General features: G+C 45.1%; 1 protein-coding gene across 7 annotated transcripts in view; it reads left to right on the top strand.

Moving 5' to 3' along the window:
- SSH2 (slingshot protein phosphatase 2) overlaps positions 1 to 14783 on the top strand; it is a 241923-nt gene extending 227140 nt beyond the window's left edge. For all 7 annotated transcript variants that reach the window (XM_070562813.1, XM_070562810.1, XM_070562807.1 and 4 more), the window contains 2 exons: positions 4724 to 5558; positions 7739 to 14783. In XM_070562813.1, the coding sequence (XP_070418914.1) occupies positions 4724 to 5558; positions 7739 to 9829 (2926 nt within the window). In that variant the 3' untranslated portion in view covers positions 9830 to 14783. The remainder of the gene's footprint in view (positions 1 to 4723; positions 5559 to 7738) is intronic.
- The last annotated feature ends 2133 nt before the right edge of the window (positions 14784 to 16916 follow it).

The following is a 16916-nucleotide window of genomic DNA, read 5'->3' as shown; positions in this document are numbered from 1 at the left end:
AGCCCTCTGTTTGAGGGTGTTAGCTTGCTACTTTGATCTCTTGGTAGAAGTTTACCAAGGTGACACCAGGTCCCTGTAGTGATTTATGAATTAGTTATGTCTCTTAATCAGGATGTGAGGGTGTGGGCCAAACAGTGACAGCTCCTCTGAAATACAAGGGACTTTCTGCATCTTTCACTATGTCTTTTAAGAGCCTGGGGAAAGCTAATATTTAATATTCTCCTTGAGACCTAAAAGAGAAGGTATCATAAAGCCACTGATGCTGTTCGTATCTAATTTTATATTTTCTGTTTTTATAGCCAGGGGATGGGAGTGAGGCAGGAGGAGGGAGTGTGTGTGTGTGTGTGTATGTGTGTTGAAACCTTCCATTAAACTGCCAGCAGCCCTGTTTGTTATTCTGCACTCTGATCATGCAGCTATCTGGCAGATTTATGTTCCATTCGACGAGTTCAGATTTCAGGCATCTGCAAGCCTTACCATGTGTCTGTGATATTAGGTTCCAGTGTATCAGGGGCAAGGAAGAAAAACTGGGTGGCGGCCAGGGAGAATTTGTGCCACATGTCCTCATAGATGTCAGTTTTAATTCTTTGATGCCCATGTCACCAGGGCCAGAGGAGACAGAGTTGTCTTTTACCCTGGCTTTGCTGGTGGAGACACTGAAGTCTAGTTAGCTGGTGCACAGTGGTCAGCCAGCAGGAGGGAACCAGAGAATGAGAGGACATGGATTCCTAGTCAGGTGACAGCCAATCTCAATTGAGGTTTAAAGGATTTTCTTAATAGCTTTGCAGTGAAATAATCTTAAAGCATTTAGGACCATGCACAGAACACAGAAAATGCTCAATTGATGCTTTTTCTCTTCCTCCTTCTCCTTTCTACAGGCTACCTAATACCCTAAGAAGTAACCATAAACAGTCTGATTTTACTGTAACTGATACTCCATTTTTAGCAGTATTTTCCTCTATATAACTTTCTCAAACAGAGTTGGTGCTTATACACCAAACGTGAAACAATAAGAAAGCAAGCAAGTGGAGGCAAGGGAATGGGATGTCATATGCGTCCTGTCGTTTAGATTTCCTTCTTGTTCATTTATTAAGTAAAGAGCCAAATTCTTACCCAGAACGGCCTAGTCATCTCATGTGTGTCAGTGTGTTTATGTGAATCCAAATTCAGGTCAGAGGCCAGTCCAGGGAAAAAAGAACTTGAGACTTGGTTGCATCATCTAACCATCAAACCAACTCTGAAGTTCTTTTTGGCAACTTGTTTACTTGCTGCCTACGTGGAAGAGGTGGGGAGAGTCAGCTGAGTTTAAACATAAAAGTTTAAAATAATAAATATGATCTGATGTCTTACATCTATCCCCTACCAGTGACAGAGCATTAGAAAAACTGGCTTGCAAAAGAGCTTCATCAGAAAACAGTTTGGTTTTACAGAGTAAAACTGATGATGCATCCATGCCCTGGACCCACCCTTTCCACTCCTATGTATAACACCTTCGAGAAACCAAAGTGTGCACCAGGCACAAGAATGTCTATGACATTGGTGTTTGTGATAGCCAAACTGTTCATCAACCGTATGGAGAAATAAATTGCAGCATATTCATTACACTCTATGAAATTATAGCTCCACTCGTCAATGAGTCTAAAAACATAATCTTAGGCAAAAAAAAGCAGTTGTAGAAAACATACAGTATGATTTCATTTATATAAAGTTCAAAATATGTAAAACTAAGCAGTATATTAAGAACAAAACGTGTGATGACACTATAAAAAGAAGGAAATGATAAGCACAAAATTCGGAACAGAGGTTAATAATCCCTGAGGGAGAGGTCGGGGGAGGGGATCAGGAAGGAGCACATGGAGTAGCAGTGCTTCAAAGGCCAGGGTAATGAATATCAGAGGGCTGCCTGCCACTCTCCCTGCAGGTCCCATTGCAAAAATGAAAAAGGCAACAGAATCAGACCTTTCTTTGGATTGGGATTTTTTCATTCTCCTTTGTAAGTGTCAGTTTAATTCCAGAACCCTGACTCAATATTTTCTGATGATTGTCTCCCCCAGGAAGAGGAGGAAATCCCTGCTGGGCAAAGCAGCTATGATGTCAGCCACTTCCTCTGAAACCTGCACTGTTTGTGCCTATTGGCATAACTTCACTCTCTCATTCCTTCCTGATTAATTAGTGATTTCTAGGCTGTTTAAAAAAATCTTACTTTGGTAGGTTCTTGGGATCATGAAGACATCTCATTTGCCTGCAGACTGATAAGATAAGCTGTTCTTTTATATTATTAGAAAGGTGAGAACAGGTACTCCCTGAGAGATGTCTTCCTAGTTATTTGCATCACAAGAATTGCCTGCCATGGTGTCTGGGAGGAGTTGGTGCAGGTTTGAACATCCTCATGATAGTTGAGGAATAGAAATTGGAGAACATAGTCATATTTAGCTCAGAAAACAAGGCTGTCTAGATATAAAAGAAGAAACTTTAAAAGGACGCACATTGGCATCTGTTGGTCACAGTTTTAGGTCCCACCTATCCAATCAAGCAGCTTGCCCCTCTCCACAGCTACTCACTCCTTTGGGATGTCCGATATGTTGTCTCCTCCTAGGGGTGGCTAGAGTTTGTGCAGCTTAGAAAGGGTGAAAACCCTACCTCATACCCAGCTAATTGATTATAGCTTGTCTTCATAAACAGATTGACCTGCTCCCTACCCGGAAAAGCACCCTTCTCCTGTGCAGTTCTGAGTCAGAGAGAGCCCCACCCAAGCAGCAGACAGGCAGTGGGAGGTGAGAGCAGGTGCAGAACTGAGAACGGGCAGGGGTTCACGTTAGTGCAGGCGAATGACTCAGCAGAGATTCGCAAGCAGCCGAGGCAGGCGTGGCTCTGAGCCCGGGGTGAGTTGTTTTGGGCTGTTTCCCATTCCACCCTGCGGTTAGGTAACTCTTCAGCAGCTTGTAAGTCATGGAAAACACTCCCCTAAATGCCACATTTAACGACCTGTTCCCTGGGCAGGATCCTGACCAGCCACAGGGCCACCTTTCTCTTTTTTTGGCTAGGGCTTTGGGAACTGTTTCCTTGTTAGAGAATGTGGTTTGAAATGAAATCTCATCCCCACATCAGACCTTCTCTCCATAAAATTAACCTAAAAGATGGATGTGTGTGTGTGGTCTTCCTTTGGCTCACCTGCTTTTCCAGGTGTCACCTAAGCTTGATCGTTTTTATCCAGAGATCTGTATGAAAGGGGCTTGTACTTCATGCTCATCCTATTCCATTCTGTTAGCAACCCTTTTCTCCAGGTTTACTACCCTCATCTTCGCTTTCTAATTCGGGAAAGATTACCACCCTCCTCACTCTTCCAAGTCAGTGGTTAATCCTATATCAGCTCTTCATCCCAATTATGAGGACTTGTAATGGGCTCCAATAGAGTAGGTCTCTTTGTGTTACTTGGATACTGTTTTAGTTTTCTTTTTCTGGTTATTAGTGTGAAACATGCTCATTATTTTAAAAATTACAAAATTATAGAACTACTGAGTATAGAAAGTAAAGTCCTCCCTAAAAGTATTCTGCCTTCCTTGAAAGAAACACTGTTAACAGTTTGGTGATTTTCCCCCAGATATTTTCCTATACTTATTCTAACATGGGAACTGACCATTCCAAATGTGTTCAACATGCTTTTTCACTTAATACTATACCTTGGACATCATTCCACTAAAATACCTGACTTTTTAACAGCCTCATAGCATCTAAGTGTATGCACTGTAATTTAAATAAATCCTCTTTTTTTTTTTTGGTGTCTAATTTTTTAGTTCCACAGTGTTATAGCAAACGTCCTTATATGTGTATCTTTGTGCACTTATAGTAGTATTTCTCCAAGAAAAATTCTTAAAGGAAGATTTGCTGGTTAAAGGGTTAAATTTTGAGAGCTACTGCTAGATTTCACTCTTAAAAATTCTACTGTTCAGGGCTGGCCCCGTGGCCGAGTGGTTAAGTTCGCGCGCTCTGCTGCAGGCGGCCCAGTGTTTCGTTAGTTCGAATCCTGGGCGCGGACATGGCACTGCTCATCAGACCACGCTGAGGCGGCGTCCCACATGCCACAACTAGAGGAACCCACAACGAAGAATACACAACTATGTACCGGGGGGGGCTTTGGGGAGAAAAAGGAAAAAATAAAATCTTTAAAAAAAAAAAAAAAAAAAAAAATTCTACTGTTCAGGGCTGGCGTAGTGGTTAAGTTCGCTCACTCCGCTTTGGCGGCCTGGGGTTTGCAGGTTCTGATCCCAGATGTGGACCCAGCACTGCTGATCAAGCCACACTGCAGCAGCATCCCACATAAAGTAGAAGATTGGCACAGATGTTAGCTCAGGGTCAATCTTCCTCACACACAGAAAAGAATCTACAATTCACATTCCTCCCACCTGTATATGAGAGGGCTTGTTTGGCCACACCACCATCAACACTGGCTGTTAGCAACCATGTTGGCTCTTGTCAGTCTGATAGGTAAAATATCAGATCTCAGATTTGTTTTTTGCTGTTTTGCTTTGTTTTTGTTTTTTGGTCTTTGTTTTGTTATTAGTTAAATTGAGCATCTTTTCAAATGTTTATTGCCTACATCCAGTGGGCATTAACAAAGCATTTGCAGGTTAAGATTTAAATTTATCTGGGAGCGATTTCCTGGGTGGGTGCTGATTGTGTTCACAAACCAGAGTAAAGTGTTTCCTGTGTATGTTCTCCACAGCAAACAGCGGCATAACAAGCTCTGGAGATCTCATTCAGATAGTGACCTCTCAGACCACCACGAACCCATCTGCAAACCAGGGCTAGAACTCAACAAGAAGGAGATCACCACCTCAGCAGACCAGATTGCCGAGGTGAAGACCATGGAGAGTCACCCACCCATATCCCCCGTCTTTGTGGAACATGTCGTCCCACAAGATGAAAATCAGAAAGGCCTGTGTACCAAAGAAAGAGTGATCTGCTTGGAGTTTACTTCTAGGGAATTACATGCCGGACAGATTGAAGATGAATTAAACCTAAATGACATCAATGGATGCTCATCAGGATGTTGTCTCAATGAGTCAAAATTCCCTCTTGACAATTGCCATGCATCCAAAGCCTTAATCCAACCTGGACAGGCCCCAGAAATGGCCAACAAGTTCCCAGACTTAACAGTCGAAGATTTGGAGACAGATGCTCTGAAAGCAGACATGAATGTCCACTTACTGCCTATGGAAGAATTGACATCTCGCCTGAAAGATCTCCCCATGTCCCCTGATCCTGAGTCACCGAGCCCCCAACCCAGTTGCCAGGCTGAAGTCTCAGATTTCAGTACAGATCGCATTGATTTTTTTAGCGCCCTAGAGAAGTTTGTAGAACTTTCCCAAGAAACCCGCTCCCGATCTTTTTCCCACTCAAGGATGGAGGAACTGGGTGGAGGAAGGAGTGAGAGCTGTCGACTGTCAATGGTAGAAGTAGCCCCTTCTGAAGTGACAGCTGATGACCAGAGAAGCAGCTCTTTGAGTAATACTCCCCATGCCTCTGAAGAATCTTCAATAGATGAGGAGCAGTCAAAGGTAAAAACTACCTTGATGGCTCCCCACCTCATGAGGTTCTCTCCGAAGACAGAATATTTGGGATTCTGCTGTGTTCACTTTATTTTTAATGTTGCTAAAGATTTAGCAAGGCAGTATAGGAGAGACAGTCTGACTGAGACTTTCCTTGAAAACTTAGGGTTTAAAAACTGTTTACATCAGTTTCCTTTTGTGAAATTTATCTTTCCAGGTTTTTGGTGTCATTGGAAGCACTTCTGAGGGAATGAGGGAAGAAGGGATTAGCCAAGACAAATGTCCTGGCTGAACAAGGAGAGGTCCCCTCCCTCAACCTCCACAGTTGAGATCGAATCTCACCAGTAATAAAGGGCAGGGGGCTCTTGTGCTGCCCAAGTGGGACCTGTCTCTCTCTGAGGAGATGGATTTGTTTGGGAAATTCTTTCTGTCTCAGAAAATTCAAAGACTAGACATATGTAAATGGGTGTTGGAGTAGCAACTGATTGCCATGCTATTCTTGCTGTTAATATGTTTCTGAATTGTTCCTCATAGACCCTGGGGTATTCAAGAATTGAGGGATGGTTTGGGGAAATGATTTGAGAGCCAACAGAATCCCAAGATTCCTCTTAGTGGCATATGAGCTCTTATGAGCCATCACAGACCAAGAAAAGGATCACCATATATCATCAATTCTAAGACTCACACTTATTCTCATTTTGACACTTCTGAAATCGGGATGCATCTTAAAAACAGTGATATCTTAGATCAGTGTAATAGAGTAGTTGGGAAGTAAATGATTTACTCTAACAGACTAAACTTTACTTAATGATTTCAGTGGAGCTGACTAGATTTTTGATCTCTCCTGACATCTGTCCACTTGTATTTACCACCTCGTCCATTACTCATCTGCTCTCTCTCTTCTGAACTACCCAGGCAATCATTGACTCTGCTTCTGTCTCCTCTCCCCAAAGGCTATGCCTCTGTTTCTTTTCTACTGGGAGATGAGAATGCTTGAGCTCTCCTTTGGACCAATGGGTGTAGCAGCTCTGACAGAAATAGCTTTTCTGCAAAGTCCCTGGTCATCTGAGCACTCTCTCCACAGCCCATGCACTCACCGGGCCTACTGTGGCTTCACTCCCAGTCTTGGCAAATTTGCCTCTGCCTGTTGTCCCAGCAGATGTCTCCCAAAGGCATAACTGACCTTGTTCATTTGTACTAGCCCTGCCTCTCTTTTGAAGGAGAAAGACCAGAACAATTCCTAGGCAAATGTCATACTTCGGAGGCTTATCAAAATGTTAACAAAATAGATTAATGATCATGATGATGCCACTTTAAGAGGTCTCCAAGGGCCATTTCCAGGTTTTGAAATTCCTATTCTTTTACAATAGGACTTGATTTTGCATTGGCCAATTTTCTTTGGCCTTGTTCTAAATCCATCTGGGAATTTGTAAGTGGTAGAACAGTAAAATGTCAGAGAGTCGCTGTTGCTAAGTTTGCTCAGGCACGTGACTGCATAAGCCAAGTAAACCTTTCCCAGAAGGAGCCATGTGAAACCTAGGAATTGTGCACTCAGGTACAGGGAGCCCTCGTGTGCTGGGATGCTACTGCTAGGAGAAGCAGTAGGAGCACGTGGATGCAAGTTGGCAAGACAGAAGAGAGAAGAGAGCAGTGAGTCTCCAAATCAGACATCAGATGATAGCCTCACCCGTCGTGCCCATCTAACACTGGGCATATTTAAGGTGGCCACTGAGCCCTTGAATGGAACTCTTCCCCTTGGTTAGGATCAAACTAGAAGTTGATAGGCCAAAGAAGAAAGATTTCATTTACCCTAGTATGGCCTAAATCCTTCAGGCTCATGGTCTTAGAAAAATAAGGATTACAGGAGCCTCCAAGGCTATTTGCTGTTCGTTTTTGGAGCAAGATACTGGGTTGGAATCCTGTTTGAGTAAGCAGAATAGAAAGCTTAGTAGACAGTGATACACCCTGTAACTAATTTTGTGTCTCTGCCTTTGATGAATCTGTTTTTGTCTTGTATGATAAAACAGATGGTCAGAGTACAGTCCCAGGCAGAGGACGGTCCCAGGCATTCCATGATTTGTGTCCTCAAAGGCAGAAGGTTCTGGATTAGAGGGTTAGGAAGCAGAAAATCTGGCATTTTCAATTAGACTATGATTGGTCATAACCATCACACTTTTTTCTCCTCTTAGGCAATCTCAGAACTGGTCAGCCCAGATGTCTTCTTGCAGTCTCACTCAGAAAATGTGATGTCGGTGAAAGAAATCGTCACTGAGATTGAATCCATCAGTCAAGGAGTTGGACAGATTCAACTGAAAGGAGACCTCCTATCCAACCCATGCCATACACCAAAGAAGCACACCGTCCATGAGCTGCCCTTCGAGAGGGCCCAGGCCCTGGAGAACAAACCTGGAAATCTGGAGCAGAATGAGGGTTCCTGCACAGCCCAGCCCGAACTAGCCAAAGACTCAGGGAAGTGGGACCCAGAAGGCTGCCTAACCACACACTCATTCACCTCAGAATTGGAAGAAGAGGAACCAGCTGAAGGGGAACAAGAGCTCTGGGGCCCAGGGATACACCCAGGTGCCAAGTGGTGCCCTGGGTCCGTGAGGCGAGCCACCTTGGAGTTTGAGGAGCGCTTACGGCAGGAGCAAGAGCACCATGGTACTGCCCCTGCTTGTACCTCATCATCTACTCGTAAGAATTCCAAGAATGATTCTTCTGTGCCAGACCTAGCACCAAAAGGGAAGAGTGATGAAGCCACCCTAGAACATTCATTTGTCCCCAAGGAACCAGAGATGAACAAGGGCAAAGGGAAATGCACTGGGTCCGAGGCTGGCTCACTACCCTATTCTGAGCAAAATGCCATGATTCCAGCACCTGAGCCACTGGAGTTTCACCCTTTGCCTGCTCCTCAAGAGTGCCCAGGGTCAGGTACTAGAACAAAGCAGGAAGGAGTCCTGACAGAGCAGAGGACTGTGGTTTCATGCCAGGGATCTGAGACGCAGGCAGTCCCTCTTCCCCTTCCCAAGAAGATAGAAATCATTGAATATACCCACACAGTTACATCACCCAATCACTCTGGGCCAGGGGGTGACATAGTCACCAGTGAAAAGAGTAGGGAGCAAGGACTGAGGAAAGTGAAAGTGGAGAAGTCCATTACTGTCCTCTGTGCGTTGGATGAAAATCTGAACAGGACTCTGGGCCCCAACCAGGTTGCTCTGCACCCCAAAGTGCTACCTCTGCCTCGTTCTTCCTCTCCTGAACACAACAGGCCCACCAACCCGACCTCAACCCTGAGCAGTCCGGAAGACTGGGGCAACAGCCCGGCAACAGCCCTGAAGACAGCAGCGCCTTTTGTTAGTCACACAACCCACGTACCATCTGCCAGCTTGGATTACCTGCATCCCCAGACCGTGGTTCACCTGCAAGGCTGCACAGAGCAAAGCAGCACCACAGACAGCGAGCCCTCTGCAGAGCAGGGCAGCTGGGAAGGAAGTCAAGAGGGTCCCCTCTCCAGTGGCAATGTAGTGCCATACAAGGGCTCCCAATTAAGTAGCGAAGACCTAAGTTTAATTAGCAAACTTGGTGACAAGATTGGGGCGTCACAAGAAAAACTGGACCCATCACCTGTAGCCTCTCGACTCCCACAAAGCTCTAGTAGTGACAGTGTACAGTGTCTCAGCCACAGCCCCAGTGTGGTGAAGGAGAACGCGAAAGAAATTGAGTCCCAAGCAATTTGCCAGGTAGGGCTCACCAAACCATCCCAAATCAGGCGTTCAGCTTCCCTCGCCAAGTTAGGTTACCTGGACCTCTGTAAAGACCGTCTACCAGAGAGGGAACCTGTGTCCTCTGAGTCCCCTCATCTCAAACTGCTTCAGCCCTTCATCAGAACAGACTCAGGCATGCATGCCATGGAGGTCCAGGAGCCCCCAGAAAACTCAGATGCCTCCCAGAACCTGGAACCCACCAAGTATTTTGTAGAGCAACTCAGAACAACAGAGTGTATCGCACAGAGCAAGCCAGTGGAGAGGCCTCTGGTGCAGTATGCCAAAGAATTTGGTCACAGTCAGCAGTGTTTGCTCCCCAGGGCAGGACCTGAATTGACTAGTTCTGAAGGAGGCCTTCCTTTGCTACAGACCCAGGGACAGCAGTGTGCAGGCCCAGCTCCAGGGCTGGCTGTGGCGCCCCGTCAGCAGCATGGCAGAACTCACCCCCTTAGGAGACTGAAAAAAGCAAATGATAAAAAACGGACAACCAACCCCTTCTATAATACCATGTGATTCTGAGCCTACACATGTGACTTTCTATAAGAAATGTTTGTAAAAGGGGCAGGTGTAATATGTAAGGAACATGCACTTTATTGGTTAATTTTATAATATTTGTTGTCATTTTACTGTTCTGGCGCATGCAGGGTTTGGGCTTTTTCTCTGTGTGTGAGAAAGAGAGAGAAAGAGATTGATTTGGACAGCAAGACCATTTTATCATTTTTTATTTTTAGAAAATTCAAACCTCAAAAAAGACTCATTTTCATAGAACACCTTTATCAAAGTCAAATTGCTGTTTTTCAGTCAACTGCCACCTGCTCCTCATTTTGCCCTCTGAAAAAAGGCATGCTTGCCTGATTGAAGAAGGAAGCAGATGGGGAGGGTGGGGATGAAGCTAGAAATTGGAAGTGCTCCCTGGGCCTGTGTGATGATGGTTTGGTCTCTAGACCTGATGCATCGGATGGGCTGAAGGACAGCCAGACAGCACAGTGTTCTCAGCCTTGGTCCCCAGCCCATTGGAGTTCCTGAAGTGGGCAGGTTCTGCTTTGCTTTCAAAGGGGGTCTTCCAGAATCCATTTCTTCTGGTATTCCATGAAGAAATGATAATGATAATGGCTGGCTTTGTAAGCTTATCAAGCAAATCCATTTTTTCCTAGCAAATAATTTTTAATTAAAAGTGAACTTCCGCCCCAAATGAAACCTGAGGGTTCTTCTGTAGGGGAAAGCCTAAGAGAAGGAGGAGGTAAAGTCAGGGGTGGGGAGGTTACTGCCCAGGATCTTCTGGGTCGGTGGGCTCCCCACAGGTGGTCATCCTGGCTCTCCCTGCCAGGAAATGTGCTCTGCAGCATCCTCTCAATCAAGACAAGTTTGAACAACAATAGGGACAAGTTTGAAAAACAGCAATTGAAAGTCAGTGTGTTCTTGTAAAATGAATACATATGTAGGGTTTTAACCCTTCCATTACTTGAATAATTCTGTGGGCCTTCTGAGTTTAATGGCCATATTTTTTTCCAATTTATTTTCCTCCCTCATGTTGTTTCTCCCAGTGCTGCCTATTTTTTTTTTTAATTTCATAGATGACCTTTGAATTGTTACATGTGTATAACCTCCATTGAATGCAAAGTTTTCTTTTCGATATTTTGACTGTTAACACTTGACATAAGTTCTTTTTTCTTTTCCTGGAAGATTTGTCATTTCCTTAGTTTATATGCAGTATTTATGTACATAATGTTGACGCTTTCTTAGAATGTTTTGTTGTTGACGTTGTAGGGTCTTTTTGATTTATTTTCTTAAGAACGAGTAAAGCTGCAACTGGAAAACACAGACATCAGACTCGGGGGTGCTGGTAGGAATCTGTAGAGGTTGGCAGTAGTTTTGTTTAAATGGAGACTAACCGCCAGCTCCTGCCAAATTATGCGTTAGTAACTTCCTCCTCAGAGAAACCCCTAAAGGCTCCCATTAGATCACAGTTTGACTGAAGGCTGATTTCTCTTGGAGACTGAACTCCCAGAACGTTATTTGCCCATAGCTAAACCACAGCCAGGGAGCGTGTACAAGTGTTACTGCTGCCCAGGGTGGAAGCTCCTAATGGGTCAGGCTGAAAAGCTGCAGGGAGGCCTCGGCCAAGGGCTGGCACCCTTAATGACTCCATTTAGGATGCTGCTGCTTTGCTGCTGTAGTGGAGATCCTTAACACAGGAGCACCTGCCGCAGCCTGTTTCAGCTTCTTACAGAAAGCACATTTAGCCTGGAACGAAGCACCTCTGCAGTTCGTCACAACTGAGAGGTTTGCAAATTTGCTTTCTGTTTGCTTTGCTTGATGTCCACACTGCTGAGAGATTGACTGAGTGCAGACTTGGTTTAGGTTTTTGGTTCATCACAGCACCAAGAGGAAAAGACAGGTGCACAGACTGTCAAGGTGATGTCAGAGGCCAGAGTGTGGTGGGGGCAGGTAGTAGGATGACCCAAAGGAGAGAGAAAAAGTGGACTGAGGCCACTCATAGGTGCTCAAAAGGAGCTGTGAATCCAGTTGCCATAGAAGCTGTGGTTGGGTCTGACATCACTGCTGGGAGGTGGATTGGACAGAAACCTGCTGTAAGTGTCTTTGTGGTGTAGTAATTATATGTACTTCTGCTGTCCCCGAATAGTTTCTGTAAATGTTCAAATGTATCATCCACAGACCTTTGTGATTCCTGGATATTTAATGTGTTGTAAAGTGTTTTGTTAGGTGGTATGTCCCAGCGTGAGGAGGCTTGCAAGACAGGGCTGTGAATTTCCAGGGCTCACCCATCTAGGCTGCCCTGTCTTGTTGAGGCAGTTCCGTCACCAGTGTGACGGGGAAAGGACAGGAAGTAGTGGCAGGGGTGGGGAGAGGAGGATTTGCGTGGAGGTGAAGAGAATGGTCTCCACTCACGCTAACCCCTGGAGATGACAGCATCCCTCACATTAAGCAGTACGAGCAGGATCAACAGGCTTGCACTGTTCTCTCTCTCCCCTGTGACTGTGTTTAATGCTCACTCTCACTGCATTAAATAACAACAAAGGTGGGGAGGAAACCCTCTAATGCTGTGAAGAAAAACTTTTTTTTTAAGAGTAAATGGTCTTGCTCTGCCTTCCTTTTTTTTTTTTAACTTTCTTTTCTTTTCTTTTTTAATAATTTATTTTCCTGCCTAAATAAACATCCTCTACACAGGGTCTGTAATTCAGCCATGCCATGGGGTTTTGCCAGCCCTCTCAGACTCCCACAGCTGAGTGGTCTGTGTTACTTACATAGCAGAGAGATGTCCAGAGAAAGTGCGTGACGAGCTGTCAAGGACTTTCCAGACTTTCTTCTCTCCAAACTTTTTGATAATCTTGGGTGGCCTATTTCCCATTTCTGTTCATGGAAAACCCAGACCCAGAACAGCAGGTCTAGTCGATTAACAGAGATGAAAAGGAAAAGTCTAATAGATGAATAGAAAAAGTCTTGACCTCTTACTCAGTGCCTCTCTTTAGCTTTATTTTGAAAACCATCATAGTTGACTCTAAATTTCTCTGGAGGGGTGTGTGTGTGTGTGTGTAAAAAGAGTAACATTTTGGTGCATGGGGTAAAAGCCCCAGGAGCACACAGATTTTGAGCTGTAATCTGCATGGTTACCTGGTCGGTAGGAAGGAGAGAAACCCCAACCGTTTCCTGATTTTAGAAACACTTAGGAGTAGTGTATACTATAGTAGAAAGGTAGTACTGTAGTGTAGTAACATTCGTCTCTCCTCATTTTGGTTGCCTTTCAGATTCTGAATGTTTGGGATCATTCCTAGCATCTCAGCCTCTTCAGGCTCTTTATCTAGCATTTTCCTGGTTCTGTACCTTTATCCCAACTGGTATTTCCTCTTTCTCATTTTGGGAACTACTAAGAGCTCCAAGAATTGCCTGAGGTTGACAGCCTAGGCTCGGAGGTCCCTTCCTGCTAAAGGGCCCTAGACAAATACTGTTGGATAGACATGAAGCTTCTGAGACGTAGCAGCTCACAGAAACATTCACCTGTTCCATCTGAGGATCTCAGTTCTGAAGTGATCTAGACATGTTTGGTAAAGATGTTTTTGTGGGAGTTGTTTCTCTTTTTTTCTTTTAAGAAAGAAAGCATTATGCAAAAAAGGTCACTTTTAAGGGCATTTCAAAATTTTTAAATAAAGCCATTCTTTGGCTTTTTGGACAACTATTTGTGGATACTGTGTTTACATTGTGGGTATTAAAACGTGCATCATCTTGATGGCCGCTCAATCTCCTCCTCTTCCAGGCACCCAGCCCTGGCTGTCCCGTGAGTCCTCACACAGAGCATGGCCATAGCGGTCAGCCCTCATGGGTCAATGGGGAAACCTGGAGCTGACTTCCATCTGTGTCCTGCACTCCCATCCAACACTCTGTATGGAAATAGTTGTCATTTTCTCAGTGATGGCGTCTTATAGTGATGGTCGTAATGGTGAATGGCTAGTGTCGTTTTTGTTTCATTTTGTTTTGCTTTTTGATGGTGGATGAGATGAAATTTTAGCTCTTTCAGCACCAATCCAACTTAAAAATATCTTGGACTTTGTTTTCCCTTCCAAACTAAAAGATCAGGCATGTGTTAGGCATAAATGTATTTGCTGCCTCAACTCATCCGACACCTGTGTTAGGAAAAAGCAGGAAGCTGCACACTCCTAACCCTTCTCGCCGGGCTGGGGTCCTTTGATGCTATGGAGAGTGACTGCAAGGTGCTTCAGTACTTTTCCAGCCCGGAAGTGGAGGGTGACTGGGCCTGGCTCCTCCTGTGGAAAGAGAACCAGCCTCATTTTCTCAGTGCCCCAGAGACCTAGGACAGGATTTCTAAACTGGAATCATCCCCCATTGGCTTGAAGATGCCTCAAGGGGTATATGACTGTGCTGCCATCTGTGTCCTCACAGCGACCCTGGTGGCAGCATCCTGTATACACATGCAGAGCTTATACCCAGGGCTTAACTTGAGCTGATGACCCAACCTGAAAACTGGGGAACCAGCCCTGAAATGTTTCCCAGCCAGTAAGCCCACAGGGAATTGTTTGGTTTTTATGTTTTACTGGATTTTGGTTTGCTTGGCATAGCTTAAGGTGCCTTTTTTTTTTTTTCTTTCTACTTTATTTTGTAAGACTTGTTCTAAATGTGGAAAGCAAGTCCAAAAGACTCTCCCACTGACTGTTACCTTTACCCCAGGCCACCCCAAACTTTTATGCTCGCATTTTATTAAAAGCAGGTGCTCCCTGGAATCTCTGGGACCTTTTTGAGGCATTTGAAGCAGAATATAAAGAGTGGTCTCATCTCCTTCCTTAATCTTCCTGGTGGTTGGGATGTTCCACTTGTATCATAGATTTTTTTATTACTGATGTGCTCCGCTGTTTTTAAATGTGAACTTGTGCGCAAATGTGCAGATCCAATGTTCTTGTTACAGATTGAATAAATTTTTATTTTGAAGATGAAACACGTGTACTTGATCAAGTGCAACAAAGGAGGGGGGTGCTGGAGAAGGTGGAGGGGTTGGAGGAGAACACTGATGATAAACGTGGAGCAACTCTCATTGGTTGATTCTCCATCAAGCACACCCTTAAGAGAGAGCTTAGCTCTGGGGGAAAAAACACACAACTTTCTACCTCCCACAAAATAGACTAGATGGGAAATAGGATCACTAAAGATTATTTCAGACAGTGTGGCTCCGGTCAAGTGACCAGGCTGGGAATTTGCCTGGTCAAAGAGGCTCTTGCCAAAGCCACCACCTGAATGTTTGGAGAATGAATAAGCAAAGGGACCAAAATCCCTCTGCCATCTGTGGTACGGAGTGACTGCTCTGGGACAGCTGCTGTGACCTGCCCCAGCAGGAACTGGGTTTCTTGGGTGAGTGACCTCTCTGGTCACTGGTGAGACAGAGCTCACAAGCTTTCAGCACAAGCCACCTCAGCTCACTGATAAGGTTCTAGAAATGGAGCATGACTTTCCAAAGAAGTAAGAGCTTTCAACCTTTCCTGCCTTTAGAAGACAAGCATCTGATGTCAATAGTGGAGGAAGGGAGGTGGGGCCAAAGGGCAGTTCTCTGAAACAGGCTGGGGTAGGGGTAGAGGTTCCCCACTTCTCTCACCCCTCCACAGACCCATCACGAGATATTTAGTGGTGCCCTTGATCGCACACAAGGCAGCACTACTATCTAGGGAAAGCTCAGTTTCTAGTTTCCAAATTACTAACAAAACAATTTGCTGAAGTTTCCAGAGAAAACACTGCCTTGAACTAAATGAAGTCGGCCTGCTTCATTCTGAGTCATCCATACCAAGTGGGAGGGACACCCCTCTGGTCTCCAGGTGGAGTGCCAGAGTGCATGATGGTGAAGGCAAGGTCATTTCACAAAATACTCTAGGGGTGCCTGGAGTCCCTGATCAGTCTAGATAAGCTCAGTCTTGGCACTCTAGCCAAAGCAAATAGACCACCATGCCACCTCTTCCAGAAAATAGCTAAAGGAAATCCATGCCTGTCTTCCATGGATTGCAGTTCAGAGGCTAGCTAACAGTTCAAAGAGATAACAGCAAGGGAAAGCACCAAGTCCAAGTGGCTTCTTCCCCTGATTGGTTCTCTGTGCCTTGGCTGCGCCCACCCACAGCTCTGCCAGGCCTTGGCAGCCTGAAGAAGGCCAGAGGGCAGGGCTGAGGCAGGCCAGGTCCAAGCAATACCTGTGAATCCCTGGTCCTGTACCTGGAGAGCACACCCCCAAGCCCCCACCCCCAGATAATGGAACTGAAGGCAGGATGGAGTGAAAGATTACTGACACCTAGTCTCAGACCCTTCCCTCTAGAAGGGAGTGCCTAGCTCTCTTTAAAGAGGAGGAAAGGAGAGGGAGAAGAAAAGATGCCATTTCAGGATAGGAGGCAGCATATCAAATCCCTTCTCTGCCAACAAATGGTGCAGAGTTGGAAAGAATCTGACCCAGCCCGCTTCATTTTACAGCCTAGAGAGCTGCAAAAATAGAGTGATAGAGCCAGGGTTGGAACTCTAGTTTTCTAATTAGTCCAGGCATCCTTTCCTCTGTGCCACAAAGCATAACTCAGTATCAGCACTTGTGAGAGAAACTGGCACTGTCCTTCAAGGAGTGCATGGTGCTGAAACGCATGGACCTAGACACCAGACGACTTGGGTAAGAATCTCATCTTCACCAGCTACCAGTTGAGTGATGAATGAGCTACTTAACTTCTTTGTGCCTCAGTTTCCTCATCTGTAAAATAAGGATGATAACAGTACCCATCTCAGAAGGCTGTTATCAGAATGGAATTAATATGTGTAAAGCCCTTAGAACAGTATCTGGCACATAGTAAGTGTGGGCTATTGTTACTAAGGAGCAACTGAGTCACTCAGGTCTTTCCCTCCTAATCATGTGTCTGAAGTCTTTAGGTAAAAGGCAGATTCCTCATCTAAACTTATGGCCTCCCATGCCACAAATTATTTCTGGAGCACCTGTAACAGTTTCTGATTCTGTTCCCCTACAAGGCACTGAATACTTGGAATCTTCCTGAGAAACAAAGGGGCCTTCGAGGTTCCCACCACCTTCCCTCCCCTTTACCCCCAATGCTGACCT

The sequence above is a fragment of the Equus przewalskii genome, chromosome 10 (genome assembly GCF_037783145.1).
Source record: "Equus przewalskii isolate Varuska chromosome 10, EquPr2, whole genome shotgun sequence".
Taxonomy (NCBI): domain Eukaryota; kingdom Metazoa; phylum Chordata; class Mammalia; order Perissodactyla; family Equidae; genus Equus; species Equus przewalskii.
The sequence above is the reverse complement of the archived record's forward strand: the minus strand, read 5'-3'. Positions and strand labels throughout refer to the sequence as shown.